Genomic DNA, 15,876 nt, shown 5'->3' on the forward strand with positions numbered 1-15,876 from the left:
GGGAGCGGCGCGGCTGTCAGGACGCGGGAGGACTGTGCATGCCCGCACCGCGCACACAGCACCGCAATGACTGCACTATCTGCCTGACAGTAATGTGCAATGGAGCAAGCCTGGTAAGTCACTCCTGCTCTTAGACACTGGCTTAAAGGGGTTTTCCATTTTTTTTTGCAAATAACTAAATAATAATAATAAAAAATTTTCAAGAGTCTAATTTATTTCACGCTACAATTCATCACTAAACTTCCCAGACCTCTGCCTGCAGCCACTGAGCGAAAACATTCAACTTCCTATCAGAATGATGAGAATAAGGACACAACTAATATTTCTCACAGCTGAGAGTTTATTGTGAGAAAATCTGTGGGTTGTTTTTTTTTTTTTTTGTTTTTTTTTTAATACAGCCGTTTTGGTGTAATCTAGAGACAAAGTATCAATCTGAGATCTTCTAAAATGGCTACAAGTATAGAAATCCCAGTCTAGTGTAGACTTATCAAATCTAAAGCGACAACATCCGGCCCCCTGGTGTCTAACAGCCGGCCCCTCGCTTCCCCGGTGTCTAACATCCGGCCCCTCGCTTCCCCGGTGTCTAACATCCGGCCCCTCGCTTCCCCGGTGTATAACATTTGGCTTCTCGCTTCCCCGGTGTCTAACATCCGGCCCCTCGCTTCCCCGGTGTCTAACATCCGGCCCCTCGCTTCCCCGGTGTCTAACATCCGGCCCCTCGCTTCCCCGGTGTCTAACATCCGGCCCCTCGCTTCCCCGGTGTCTAACATCCGGCCCCTCGCTTCCCCGGTGTCTAACATCCGGCCCCTCGCTTCCCCGGTGTATAACATTTGGCTTCTCGCTTCCCCGGTGTCTAACATCCGGCCCCTCGCTTCCCCGGTGTCTAACATCCGGCTCCTCGCTTCCCCGGTGTCTAACATCCGGCCCCTCGCTTCCCCGGTGTCTAACATCTGGCCCCTCGCTTCCCCGGTGTCTAACATCCGGCCCCTCGCTTCCCCGGTATCTAACATCCGGCCCCTCGCTTCCCCGGTGTCTAACATCCGGCTCCTCGCTTCCCCGGTGTCTAACATCCGGCCCCTCGCTTCCCCGGTGTCTAACATCCGGCCCCTCGCTTCCCCGGTGTCTAACATCCGGCCCCTCGCTTCCCCGGTATATAACATCCGGCCCCTCGCTTCCCCGGTATCTAACATCCGGCCCCTCGCTTCCCCGGTGTCTAACATCCGGCTCCTCGCTTCCCCGGTGTCTAACATCCGGCCCCTCGCTTCCCCGGTGTCTAACATCTGGCCCCTCGCTTCCCCGGTGTCTAACATCGGGCCCCTCGCTTCCCCGGTGTCTAACATCCGGCCCCTCGCTTCCCCGGTGTATAACATTTGGCTTCTCGCTTCCCTGGTGTATAATATCCAACCCCGCAGAAAAGTCATTAGCGCTTTGCTGACTCCATAACTGCAGACTCTAAGGCTATGTGCGCACTAGAAAAGTGATTTTTCTCAAGAAAATTTCTTGAGAAACTTCTGGGAGTTAAAGATTACCGCACCTGCGGTAAAAAAACGCACCAAAACCGCGGGAAAAACGCATGCGTTTTTCCCGCGGTTTTGCCACGGTTTTTCCACAGGTTGGTCCCTGCGTTTTTTTTATGCTGTAACTGCAATAAATTATAGATAATAGATAGACAGACAATGGATAGAGGGAAAGATGGATAGATGAATAGATAGATGAGAAAGACCTTTATAATGTCCCACCCCCCTGCATATTCTAAGCTGGCACCCTTTAGTGACTTTCATGTGGCACTAAAGGGTGCCTAGCCTTGTATTTAGCCATAAAATAAATAAATAATTAAAAATTAAAACCGCGTCAGGTCCCCCTATCTTTTGTAGCCAGCCAGGGTAAAGCAGATGGCTGCAGCCTGCAAACCACAGCTGGCAGCTTCACCTTGGCTGGTAATCCAAAACAGAGGGCACCCCACGCTGTTATTTTACATTAAATAAATAATTTAAAACAAAAAAAACGTGGGGTCCCCCTCAAATTGGATCACTAGCCAAGGTAAAGCGGACAGCTGTTGTCTGGCATTCTCAGACTAGGGAGGTCCACTGTTATTGGACACTCCCAGCCTAAAAATAGCAGGCCGCAGCCGCCCCAGAAGTGGCGCATCCATTAGATGTGCCAATCCTGGCGCTTCGCCCTAACTCATCCCGTTGACCTGGTGCGTGGGCAAATGAGGTAATATATGGGGTTGATGCCAGATGTGTAATGTCACCTGGCATCAAGCCCTGGGGTTCGTGATGTCATGCGTCTATCAGATACCCGACATCACCAACCCAGTCAGTAAGAAATAAAAAAATAGACAACAAAAAAAGTTTTATTTGAAAAAACACTCCTCAAAACATTCCCTCTTTCACTAATTTATTGAAAAGAACAATCAAATCCGGGTCCGGCGTAATCCAATAAGGGGTCCCACGCGATCCATACCATAGTCACTGTCCCATTCAATGAAGAACAGAAGGTTCCCCATTGGCTGGAAGAGCAATGCAATGACCTCAGCTAACATCAATAGCCCAGGTCACTGCAGGGGATGCCGAGCGCTGTTGCCAGGAGGATAGATGAGATCATTACCTGCTGTCATCATCTCCTGTACTGCTGACGTCAGCGCTGTCACTGAATTCTATGCCCGCCGCGTTCTCAGCAGTATCGCGAGAGCCAGTGACGTCACCGCTAGTGACAGTCTCGGGCTGCTCGTGAGACGGGAATAGACAGCAGTGACCTCAGTGACGTCAGGAGGCAGGAGATCGTCACATCAGGTAATGATCTCATCTCACCTCCTGACAGCGGCGCTCGGCATCCCCGCGGCTGCCAGCACTGCTGTGTGTCAGTGTCTGCCTGCGCTGCCGCGTGACAAGCTGCTGATACTGCGGGCAGACACTGACACACAGCAATGCTGGCAGTGGCGGGGCTGGAGCGGGACACAGACTGCACGGGCACCCACCGGACGTCACACGGAAGTGCTTCTGTGCGGCGTCCAGGGAGTGTGACGTGTGTGTTTACTCTGCTCCGCTTCCTCTTCCTGTCATAATGACATCACTTCCTGCAAAACCGCAGGCAGCGATGAGCATTACCGCAGGTAAATCACGGCTATACCGGGGGTATACCACACATCATTTGCTACCTGCGGTATACCCCCGGTATTTCGCAATTACGTTACAGTGAATGGAGTGAAATTCCGGGGGTATACCGCAGCTACCTGCGGAAAAGAAGTGACATGCACATTTTCTCAAGAAATTTTCTCAAGAAAATCTTCAGAAAGAATTTTCTTGAGAAAAAGACGCAGCGTGCGCACAGCTATTTTTTTTCCCATAGGTTTTGCTGGGAAATGTCTGCAGAAAGATTTCAAACATTTCTCAAGAAATTTCCGCAGCAAAACCGCGGGTAAATCCGCGGGTAAAAACTGCTAGTGCGCAGAGGGCCTAAATCTCTTCTGGAAACATCAGCAAAAACACCTTGCCTGCCAGGAGCTTCATGGCCGAGCATGTGCAGCCATACATCACCAAGCACAATGCTGAGTGGCGGATGGAGTAGTGTAAGGCATTCTGCAGGAAGGACAGGGCTTGGACTGCAGAGAACTGGGGTCATGGTATTTTCTCTGATGATGCCTTCAACATGTCCAATCCTTCTTTTTAGCAACATTTTACTGTTGTGAAAGTTGATGCTCCCATACATCTTAGAGATAAGACCTGCCCACAATATAGTGTCCATACTGCCTACTGAGACGTAAAAAGTTTAGCTATATGAGCACATCTCTGTGTATAAACTCTTATTATTTCTTTGTAGCACTGAACCCGCTAAAGCAATCAGACCCATTGACCTCAAATCTGTCCACCAAATCTGCTCTGGTCAGGTGGTGCTGAGCCTCGCCACCGCAGTGAAAGAGCTTGTGGAGAACAGCATCGACGCCGGAGCTACAACTATTGGTAAGGAGTTTATACCCGTCATGTCAGAGCAATTTTTCATCTTTTGCTCTTTTATATTTTTTTCCTTCATCCAAAAGTCATAATTTTTATTTTTATATAACCGAGGGCTTGTATATTGCAGGATAACTTCCAGTTTTGAATGATCCCATGTGATGATAGGTCATCAATATCTGATCGGCCGGATTCTGACACCCCGCATGCCAGCTTTTCTCGGTGTCGGCGCCGATTGCCAAAAATGTTCAGTTCTGGAGCGGCCCCGATTTCTGATAGAGGCCGGGTACTGCACATCTGCCTCCTATTGATTTGAATGGGAGGCGCATGTGCAGTACGCGGCTGCTATCAGGAGATGGGGGCAGCTCCGGAACATTTCCAGCCGGCACTGACACCGTGAACAGCGGGGGTGTTGGGGTGTCAGAACCCGGCCGATCAGACACTGATGACCTATTCTAAAGGCTGCTTTACACGTTGCAATTTCTCGTGCGATCGCATTTGCGATCGCACCCGCTCCCATCATTCGTGCAATTTCTTGCCCGTGACGCACAAAGTCGTAACCACCCGTCACACGCACTTACCTTCCAAACGACCTCGCTGTGGGCGGTGAACATCCACTTCCTGAAGGGGGAGGGACGTTTGGCGTCACAGCGATGTCACACAGTGGCCGCCCAATAGAAGCGGAGATGAGCGGGACGTAAACATCCCACCCACCTCCTTCCTACCGCATTGCCCGCGGCCGCAGGTAAGCTGTGTTCATCGTTCCCGGGGTGTCACACGGAGCGATGTGTGCTGCCTCAAGAACCATGAACAACCGGACGTTCGATTTTTAGAAAATGAGCGATGTGTCAGCGATGAACGAGAAGGTGAGTATTTCTGCTCGTTCACCGCTGTCACACGCTACGATATCACTAACGATGCCGGATGTGCGTCACTTACGATGTGACCCCGCCGACATCTCGTTAGATATATCGTGACGTGTAAAGCTCGCTTAAGGATTGGTCATCAATGTAAAAGTAGTGGTCAATCCCTTTAATCCTTTTAAAAATAGATTTCTTTGTCGCTCCATTGGGAGACCCAGACAATTGGGTGTATAGCTTCTGCCTCCGGAGACCACACAAAGTATTACACTCAAAAGTGTAACCCCTCCCCTCTGCCTATACACCCTCCCGTGCATCACGGGCTCCTCAGTTTTATGCTTTGTGTGGAAGGAGGCACACATCCACTCACACATCTCCATTTTAGTCAGCAGCAGCTGCTGATTGTATCGGTTGGAAGAAAAATGGGCCCCCACGGGGCCCCCGCCATGCTCCCTTCTCACCCCACTAAGTCGGCGGTGCTGTTAAGGTTGAGGTACCCATTGCGGGTACGACGGCCGGAGCCTCATGCCGTGTTTCCTTCTCCATCCCTTAGGGCTCTGGTAGAAGTGGGATCCGAAGCGGTCATCCAGGTTCTGGGACCGTGCTCCCTCCGCAGCCCCTGAGGGAATCTGCTGGACAGGAGCTTATCTATCCTCAGGGACAGGGCCCTGCATCCACGAGGTACTCTGTGTCCCCATGGGGAATGTGTATGGAGCGCCTGGTTCCCGGACGCCGCAACTGGCTGCTGAATTGTGAAGACCGGGGACTACCGCGCCGACCGCGCCTGCTTGTCGGCCACGGTATTAAATTTAGTCCCCGGCTTCATCGCGGCCTAGTGACAAAACTCCCGCCCCCGGGCCTGTCTATCAGAGATAGGGGCGGGACAGCCGACCTGACGTCGGATGTGAGGGCCGGGGCATCCTGTATGCTCCCTCCCCCCTCACTGATCACTGTGGGGACCCCAGATTCCCGCACTTTTCCTAACGCCGCCCACGGCTTCACTCCTCCCCTGAGAGCTCCGGCAGCCATTTTTCGGACATTCTGCCGGTGGAGAATCACAGAGAACAGCTCTGCAGCTCTGGGAGACCAAGGCAGGGAATCTGGAGCACACACACCCCGCTTTTTAGCGGTCGGTAAGCCGCACCGGTCACTCGGTGTTGGTCCCCCTGGGTGCCGGTATAGATACGTATATATATACTTATTTCTGTTCGGCCGGGCTGTATACCCTTTTTTCTATATACCCTCAGTGATCACGCTCCTAGGACACTACAGCATGTCGTCCACAAGGAGCAAGGGCACTAAAGCACAGGGTTTTTTTGCGACATGTACCTCTTGTAGGGCTATGTTACCTGCGGGTTCCACCTACCCTCACTGTGAGCAATGCTCGGCCCCTGTTACGCTTGCTCAGCCGGAGCCTCGGTCACTAGTGGGCCCCTCGGCTCAGGCAGACCCCCCTGCTTCCACTGTCCAGGTGGCAGCGACAGAGTTTGCAGTTTTTGCTGAAAAGCTCTCAGAGTCACTCTCACAATCCATGGCTCAGTCTATGGACAAATGGTCTGCCAAGTTGCTGGAAGCCCTGCAGTCCAGACCGGTCCTTACACAGGCCCCGGACCCTGTTAGATCGGCGCCTCCAGGTCCCTCTCGGTCCACCCCGGCCGGGGTGGGCCCTAGGTCTCACGTGGAGGACTCCTCCACGGACCACAGTCCCAGACCAGCTAAGCGGGCTCGCTTGGAATCTTCCCCGACTTCCTCACGCTGCTCGGGTTCCCAGCTTGAGGACTCTCTGGAGGACGAGGCGGAGGTTGCAGCTCGGGGTTCGGACCCTGATGTTGCTCTCAATCTTGATACACCTGAAGGGGAAGCCTTAGTAAATGATCTTATCTCGTCCATCAATCAGGTGTTGGATCTATCTCCCCCGCCTCCACCTATAGAGGAGTCGGCCTCTCAGCAGGAGAAACACCAGTTTCGGTTCCCCAAACGTACACGGAGTGCATTTTTTGATCACTCTAACTTCAGGGATGCCATCCAGAAGCCCAGAACGGTTCCGGACAAGCGCTTTACTAAGCGCCTTACTGACACACGTTACCCCTTCCCCGCTGACGTAGTTAAGGGTTGGGCTCAATGTCCCAAGGTGGATCCCCCAGTCTCCAGATTGGCGGCTAGATCTGTCTAGATCTGTGGTTGCGGTTGCAGATGGCTCATCACTAAAAGATGCCACTGACAGGCAGATAGAACTCCTGATGAAATCCATCTATGAGGCCACGGGAGCGTCTTTTGCCCCGGCTTTTGCAGCCGTGTGGGCACTCCAAGCTATCTCAGCTTGTCTGGCTGAGATTAATGCGGTCACACGTACGTCTGCCCCGCAGGTTGCATCTTTAACCTCGCAGGCGTCGGCGTTTTCTTCCTACGCCATGAACGCAGTCCTAGACTCAACTAGCCGTACAGCGGTGGCATCCGCTAATTCTGTTGCAGTCCGCAGGGCCATGTGGCTGCGCGAATGGAAGGCAGACTCGGCTTCCAAGAGGTTCTTAACCGGTTTGCCGTTTTCTGGCGAGAGATTGTTTGGCGAACGATTGGATGAGATTATTAAGGAATCCAAGGGAAAGGACTCCTCCTTACCCCAGTCCAAACCCAAGAGACATCAGCAACGAAAAATACAATCGAGGTTTCGGTCCTTTCGTCCCTCCGCCAAGCCACAGTCCTCTTCGTCCAATAGACAGGACAAAGGCCAGAGGAACTCCTATGCGTGGCGGTCTAAGTCACGCCCCCAAAAGACCGCCGGAGGCACTGCCCCCAAGGCGGCCTCCTCATGACTCACGGCATCCCCGAACCGCATCCTCGGTCGGTGGCAGGCTCTCCCGCTTTCGCGACGCCTGGTGGCCACATGTTCAAGACCGATGGGTGAGAGACATCCTGTCTCACGGTTACAGGATAGAGTTCAGCTCTCGTCCTCTGACTCGTTTCTTCAGAACCTCCCCGCCCCCCGCGCGGGCAGACGCACTTTTTCAAGCAGTGGACGCTCTGAAAAAAGAAGGAGTTGTGACCCCCGTTCCCACTCAGGAACAGGGTCGCGGTTTTTACTCCAACTTATTCGTGGTGCCAAAGAAAGACGGATCATTCCGTCCCGTTCTGGACCTCAAATTGCTCAACAAACACGTGAGCACCAGACGATTCCGGATGGAATCTCTCCGCTCGGTCATCGCCTCGATGTCACAAGGAGACTTCCTCGCATCGATCGACATCAAGGATGCTTATCTCCATGTGCCGATCGCACCAGAACATCAACGCTTTTTGCGTTTCGCCATCGGGGACGAACACCTTCAGTTCGTGGCATTGCCCTTCGGCCTGGCGACAGCCCCACGGGTTTTCACCAAAGTCATGGCATCCGTTGTGGCGGTCCTGCATTCTCAGGGGCACTCGGTGATTCCCTACTTAGACGATCTCTTAGTCAGGGCTCCTTCTCGGGCGGCGTGTCAACACAGCCTTACCGTCGCTCTGGAGACCCTCCAGCAGTTCGGGTGGCTCATCAACTTCCCAAAATCCAAGTTGACACCGACCCAATCTCTGACTTATCTAGGGATGGAGTTTCATACACAGTCAGCGGTAGTCAAGCTACCACTAGACAAACAGCTGTCACTGCAGGCAGGGGTGCAATCTCTGATTCAGACTCAGTCACACCCCTTGAGACGCCTCATGCACTTCCTGGGGAAGATGGTGGCAGCGATGGAAGCAGTGCCTTTCGCGCAATTCCATCCAGTGGGACATTCTCCACAAATGGGACAGGAGGTCGAACTCTCTCGACAGGAACGTCTCTCTTTCCCTTGCAACAAAGACGTCTCTTCAGTGGTGGCTTCTTCCCACTTCTCTATCACAGGGAAAATCCTTCCTGCCCCCAACCTGGGCTGTGGTCACCACGGACGCGAGCCTGTCAGGGTGGGGAGCGGTGTTCCTCCATCACAGGGCTCAGGGAACCTGGACTCCGATAGAGTCTTCCCTTCAGATCAATGTCCTGGAGATAAGGGCAGTGTATCTGGCCCTATTGGGCTTTCCAGCAGTTGCTGGAGGGCAGGCAGATCCGTATCCAGTCGGACAACGCCACTGCCGTCGCATACATCAACCACCAAGGCGGCACGCGGAGTCGTCAAGCCTTCCAAGAAGTCCGGCGAATTCTGCAGTGGGTGGAAGCCACAGCATCCACCATCTCCGCAGTTCACATACCGGGTGTAGAAAACTAGGAAGCAGATTTTCTCAGTCGTCAGGGAATGGATGCGGGGGAATGGTCCCTGCACCCAGAAGTGTTTCGAGAGATCTGTCGCCGCTGGGGAACGCCGGACGTCGATCTCATGGCGTCACGGCACAACAACAAGGTCCCCGGCCTTCATGGCACGATCTCAAGATCACAGAGCTCTGGCGGCGGACGCATTAGTTCAGGATTGGTCGCAGTTTCGACTGCCTTATGTATTTCCTCCTCTGGCAATGCTGCCCAGAGTACTACGCAAGATCAGGTCCGACTGCCGTCGCGCCATTCTCGTCGCTCCAGACTGGCCGAGGCGGTCATGGTACCCGGATCTGTGGCATCTCACGGTGGGTCAGCCAGACCGCCCAGACTTGCTGTCGCAAGGGCCGTTTTTCCATCTGAATTCTGCGGCCCTCAACCTGACTGTGTGGCCATTGAGTCCTGGCTCCTAGCGTCTTCAGGGTTGTCTCAGGATGTCATTGCCACTATGAGACAGGCCAGGAAACCGACGTCCGCCAAGATCTATTACAGGTCTTGGCGGATTTTCTTGTCCTGGTGTTCTGATAAAGGTTTTACTCCTTGGCCTTTTGCCTTACCCACTTTTCTTTCCTTCCTTCAATCCGGAATGGATAAGGGGTTGTCACTTAGTTCTCTCAAAGGGCAAGTATCGGCACTCTCAATATTCTTTCAGTTTTCATCTCAATCAGGATATCACCTTACCTTCATTTTGCCCTAATCCAATTCACCGCTTTGAAAAGGATTTGCACTCATTAGATCTAGTGAGAGCACTCCGATTCTACGTGTCTCGCACAGCGCCCCTGCGCCGTTCAGATGCGCTCTTTGTCCTTGTGGCCGGTCAGCGTAAGGGTTCGCAAGCTTCCAGGTCAACCTTGGCTCGGTGGATCAAGGAACCGATTCTTGAAGCTTACCGTTCTTCGGGGCTTCCGATTCCTTCGGGGCTGAAAGCCCATTCTACCAGAGCCGTGGGGGCGTCCTGGGCATTGCGGCACCAGGCAACGGCTCTACAAGTGTGTCAGGCAGCTATGTGGTCTAGTATGCACACTTTCACAAAGCACTATCAAGTGCATGCCTATGCTTTGGCAGATGCCAGTCTAGGTAGGCAAGTCCTTCAGGCGGCGGTGGCCCACCTGTAAGAGGGAGTTGTGTCGGCTCTTGTTATCGAGGTATTCTTTTACCCACCCAGGGACTGCTTTTGGACGTCCCAATTGTCTGGGTCTCCCAATGGAGCGACAAAGAAGAAGGGAATTTTGTTTACTTACCGTAAATTCCTTTTCTTCTAGCTCCTATTGGGAGACCCAGCACCCGCCCCTGTTCCCTTCGGGCTAGTTGTTCTTTTGTGTACACATGTTGTTCATGTTCAATTGTTTCATGGTTTTCAGTTCTCCGAACATCCTTCGGATTGAATTTACCTTAAACCAATTTATAAGTTTCCTCCTTCCTGCTTTTGCACCAAAACTGAGGAGCCCGTGATGCACGGGAGGGTGTATAGGCAGAGGGGAGGGGTTACACTTTTGAGTGTAATACTTTGTGTGGCCTCCGGAGGCAGAAGCTATACACCCAATTGTCTGGGTCTCCCAATAGGAGCTAGAAGAAAAGGAATTTACGGTAAGTAAACAAAATTCCCTTCATCCCTCATGGTCTCCATTTTTAAATGGATTAAATAAGGTGTGCAAACTATTCTTAAATTTACCGTAGAGCTGTGAATCCTTGTTTGTTTGTTTTTTTTTGTTTTGTTTTTTTTTTGTTTGGGGATGGGGGGGGAGAGACGTAAGCCAGCGTTTTTTGCTGTTTTTTTTTTTATTATCTTAGATTGAGTAACTCCAATTGGTGATTCGGGAGCCTTCGTGTCCCTCTATTCAAAGTTATGATTTGGCAATAAAAATATAAGGTTCTCTTTAAGGCTGCTTTCACACTTGCGTTGTTTTGCATCTGTCACAATCTGTTGTGTGACTGATGTGACGGATACGTTGGAGATTGTGGTACAACTGATTGAACGGATCTGTTAAAAAAAACTGACCCATTGTAGCAGTTTGTACCAGAATCCAGCATTTTTGACAGTGCGGTCCCACTCGGCTCTGCTACATCCTATAGAGCATGGCTGGCTGCGATCACAATGAACTCTGATGAACTTCACCTGACTTCATTGTCATTGTGCGGCTCTGTCTGTTTGCCGCGGCCTGATTTGTGGTCACTGGTGAAGGACTCACCAGTGACCGCAAATCCCCGGAATGACTGCAGTGAACCGCGCTATCAGCGGTGCCGTCACTCAGGTTGACCGCAGCCAGCTGGAGCCCTCCACCTGACACCGCAAATCACCTGAGTGAGGGCACCGCTGATTGGAGGATCCAGCGGTAGCCGCGAGTGACCTGAGTGACGTCACCGCTGACCGCGACTCACTTCAGTTGCTCCGTGGAGCTGACAGTGAGCAGTCGTTCTCTACCGGCCGCTCCTGTCAGCTTCCGTTGTAGCAGAGCTGAAAGCGTCTTTGGACCTTGTGTGGATTACGTCGGACCTGGAGAGGTATTTGGGGATTAATAAAGTGGTGAAAGAGGGTGTTTTTATGTCTTTTATTTCAAATAAAGGATTTTTTGGTGTTTTGTGTTTATTTACTTTCACTACAGGTTAATCATGCGGGATGTCTCATAGTCTCCTGCCATGCATTGACCTAGAACTTAGTGGCAGCTGTGGACTGCCATTAACTCCTTATTACCCCGATTGCTACCACACCAGGGCAATTCGGGATGAGCCGAGTAGAGTCCCGGGACTGTCACATCTAATGGATGCGGCAATTCTGGGCGGCTGCTGGCTGATATTTTTAGGCTGGGGGGCTCCTCATCCTGAGAATACCAGCCTTTAGCCATGTGGCTTTACCTTGGCTGGTATCAAAATTTGGGGGGCTCCTCATCCTGAGAATACCAGCCTTCAGCCATGTGGCTTTACCTTGGCTATTATCAAAATTTGGGGGGCTCCTCATCCTGAGAATACCAGCCTTCAGCCATGTGGCTTTACCTTGGCTGGTATCAAAATTGGGGGGACCGCACACCGTTTTTTGTTTTTTTAATCATTTAGTTATTGTACTTCACGATATAGACTCACCCACAGGTGGCTGTGATTGGTTGCAGTGAGACAGCTGTCACTCAGCGTGGGGGCACATCTGACTGCTACCAATCATAGGCGCCGGTGGGCGGGGGAAGCAGTGAATATGAGATGGAATAATGAGCGGCCAGCATTTTCAAAAGCTGGAGAAGCCGCCGCAGTGTGAACGCCGTGCAGCGCCGCACCCGTGATCGGTGAGTATGAGAGGGGGGAGAGATCGACAGACAGAGAGAGAGAAAGATATTTTTAACCAGAAAGGAAACATCTGAGCATGCTCTATTTCTAAAAGACTGAACCGTCGCCGGAATCCGTAATTAGATGGATTGGACGGATTCAGGCACCCACAGGCTTCCATGATAACCAAGGACGGATGCCGACGGAATCCTGCGCACTGCGTTTTTTCCACGCTACAAAAAACGTTACACTCTGCATTGTTTCCGCCCGGCGGTCAGTCATTCCATGACTGATCAGTCGCATAGCGGATGCAACGCAGGGCCATCAGTCACAATCCATTGTTAATACAAGTTTATGGGGAAAAAACGGAATCCTGCAAAATATTTTGCCGCTTACCGTATTTCCTCAAGGCGATGGATTGTGATTGATGCAAAACAACGCAAGTGTGAAAGCAGCCTAATAGGAACCTGTCATTAGACTTGTGCTACCCAAATCCCCTCGTCCCCCAGTAGGATCTTCAACCTTTATTATTTGTGAAATTCTGCCGCGTCTCAAAGAAAAATATACCTGGCTGCAATTGTTCAACCAGGTTTTGATTCGTGCTGGTTTTGGCAGCAGGAATTGAGTGATAAAGAGCAGCGATCAGAGCAGGTGATTAGAGGCAGCCGGTGGCGGCTGTATGACGCGGCTGACTCCCTCCATGTGTGGAGCCGGCTTAGATCCTCCCCTGCCCATATGACCTACACAGTTACATTTGGGTCAAAGGGATTTTTCTCTTCTTATGTGAGGAATGTAGCAAGCAGAATATGGTAAATTTGAGATTTGTAACTTTTTACTCACAATAGATAATAACAGGACAGAAGGGTGCAGTAAACGTATGGAGAAAATACAGTTAGGCCCTGTGCACATGCCGCGGTTTTTGATGCATTTTTTTTACTTTTTTGTTAAATCTGCATCAAAACCTGCATGTCTCTCCTGAAGCCAGCAAAGTCTGTTTTTTTTTTTATTTTCTGTGCACACAGTGCAGTTTTTTTTTTTTGTGCGGTTTTGGTGCAGATTTCGATACAAAAAAATCTGCAACATGTCAATTATATGTCCACTTTAGCAGCGGTTTTTACCCATTTCATTGACTGCAATATTATTAAGATAAAACGCTGCAAAATGTCAGTTGTATTCACACTATCACAGTTTTTGGTCGGATCTCTCGCGCTGTCTCTCTCGCGCTGTCTCTCTCGCGCTGTCTCTCTCACGCTGTCTCTCGCGCTGTCTCTCTCGCGCTGTCTCTCTCGCGCTGTCTCTCTCGCGCTGTCTCTCTCGCGCTCTCTCTCTCTCGCGCTCTCTCTCTCTCGCGCTCTCTCTCTCTCGCGCTCTCTCTCTCTCGCGCTCTCTCTCTCTCGCGCTCTCTCTCTCTCGCGCTCTCTCTCGCGCGCGCTCTCTCTCTCGCGCGCTCTCTCTCTCTCGCGCGCTCTCTCTCTCTCGCGCTCTCTCTCTCTCGCGCGCTCTCTCTCTCTCGCGCTCTCTCTCTCTCGCGCTCTCTTCTCGCGCGCTCTCTCTCTCGGCGCTCTCTCTCTCTCCCTCGCGCTCTCTCTCTCTCGCGCTCTCTCTCTCATCGCGCTCTCTCTCTCTCGCGCTCTCTCTCTCGCGCGCTCTCTCTCTCTCGCGCTCTCTCTCTCTCGCGCTCTCTCTCTCTCTGCGCCTCATCTCTCTCTCGCGCTCTCTCTCTCTCGCGGCTCTCTCTCTCTCGCGCTCTCTCTCTCTCCGCGCTCTCTCTCTCGGCGCGCTCTCTCTCTCTCGCGCGCTCTCTCTCTCTCGCGCGCTCTCTCTCTCTCGCGCTCTCTCTCTCTCCGCGCTCTCTCTCTCTCTCTCTCTCTCGCGCTCTCTCTCTCTCCGCGCTCTCTCTCTCTCGCGCTCTCTCTCTCTCGCGCTCTCTCTCGTGCTCTCTCTCTCGCGCGCTCTCTTTCTCTCTCTCGCGCTCTCTCTCTCTCGCGCTCTCTCGCGCCTCGCTCTCTCTCTCGCGCTCTCTCTTCTCTCTCGCCGCTCCTCTCGCGCTCTCTCTCGCGCTCTCTCGCGCTCTCTCTCGCGCTCTCTCTCGCGCTCTCTCTCGCGCTCTCTCTCGCGCTCTCTCTCTCGCTCTCTCTCTCTCTCGCGCTCTCTCTCTCTCGCGCTCTCTCTCTCTCCGCGCTCTCTCTCTCTCGCGCTCTCTCTCTCTCGCGCTCTCTCTCTCTCGCGCTCTCTCTCTCTCTCGCGCTCTCTCTCTCTCTCGCGCTCCTCTCTCTCTCTCGCGCTCTCTCTCTCCGCGCTCTCTCTCTCGCGCTCTCTCTCTCTCGCGCTCTCTCTCTCTCGCGCTCTCTCCTCTCTCTCGCGCTCTCTCTCTCGCGCTCTCTCCTTCTCTCGCGCTCTCTCCTTCTCTCGCGCGCTCTCTCTCTCTCTCGCGCTCTCTCTCTCTCTCGCGCTCTCTCTCTCGCGCTCTCTCTCTCTCTCGCGCTCGCTCTCTCTCTCGCGCTCTCTCTCTCTCGCGCGCTCTCTCTCTCTCTCGCGCTCGCTCTCTCTCTCGCTCTCTCTCTCTCGCGCTCTCTCGCGCTCTCTCTCTCGCGCTCTCTCGCGCTCTCTCTCGCGCTCTCTCTCGCGCTCTCTCTCGCGCTCTCTCTCGCGCTCTCTCTCTCGCGCTCTCTCTCTCGCGCTCTCTCTCTCTCGCGCTCTCTCTCTCTCGCGCTCTCTCTCTCTCGCGCTCTCTCTCTCTCGCGCCTCTCTCTCTCTCGCGCTCTCTCTCTCTCTCGCGCTCTCTCTCTCTCTCGCGCTCTCTCTCTCTCTCGCGCTCTCTCTCTCGCGCTCTCTCTCTCTCGCGCTCTCTCTCTCTCTCTCGCGCTCTCTCTCTCTCGCGCTCTCTCCTTCTCTCGCGCTCTCTCTCTCGCGCTCTCTCCTTCTCTCGCGCTCTCTCCTTCTCTCGCGCGCTCTCTCTCTCTCGCGCTCTCTCTCTCTCGCGCTCTCTCTCTCTCTCGCGCTCTCTCTCTCGCGCTCTCTCTCTCTCTCTCGCGCTCGCTCCTCTCTCTCGCGCTCTCTCTCTCTCGCGCTCTCTCTCTCTCTCGCGCTCTCTCTCTCTCTCGCGCTCTCTTTCTCTCTCTCGCGCGCACTCTCTCTCGCTCTCTCTCTCTCTCTCTCTCTCTCTCTCTCTCGCGCTCTCTCTCTCTCGCTCTCTCTCTCGCTCTCTCTCGCGCTCTCTCTCGTGCGCTCTCTCGCGCTCTCTCTCGTGCGCTCTCTCGCGCTCTCTCTCGTGCGCTCTCTCGCGCTCTCTCTCGTGCGCTCTCTCGCGCTCTCTCTCGCGCTCTCTCTCGCGCTCTCTCTCGCGCTCTCTCTCGCGCTCTCTCTCGCGCTCTCTCTCGCGCTCTCTCTCTCTCTCGCGCTCTCTCTCTCTCTCGCGCTCTCTCTCTCGCGCTCTCTCTCTCTCGCGCTCTCTCTCTCTCGCGCTCTCTCTCTCTCGCCGCTCTCTCTCTCTCGCGCTCTCTCTCTCTCGCGCTCTCTCTCGCGCTCTCCCTTG

General features: G+C 53.2%; 1 protein-coding gene across 1 annotated transcript in view; it reads left to right on the forward strand.

Moving 5' to 3' along the window:
* Positions 1-14: 14 nt before the first annotated feature.
* Positions 15-15,876, forward strand: part of PMS2 (PMS1 homolog 2, mismatch repair system component) — a 109,983-nt gene continuing 94,121 nt past the window's right edge. The window contains exons 1-2 of the mRNA XM_075318046.1: positions 15-113; positions 3,823-3,962. Of these exons, the coding sequence (XP_075174161.1) occupies positions 100-113; positions 3,823-3,962 (154 nt within the window). The 5' untranslated portion in view covers positions 15-99. The remainder of the gene's footprint in view (positions 114-3,822; positions 3,963-15,876) is intronic.

The sequence above is a fragment of the Anomaloglossus baeobatrachus genome, chromosome 7 (assembly GCF_048569485.1).
Source record: "Anomaloglossus baeobatrachus isolate aAnoBae1 chromosome 7, aAnoBae1.hap1, whole genome shotgun sequence".
NCBI lineage: Eukaryota > Metazoa > Chordata > Amphibia > Anura > Aromobatidae > Anomaloglossus > Anomaloglossus baeobatrachus.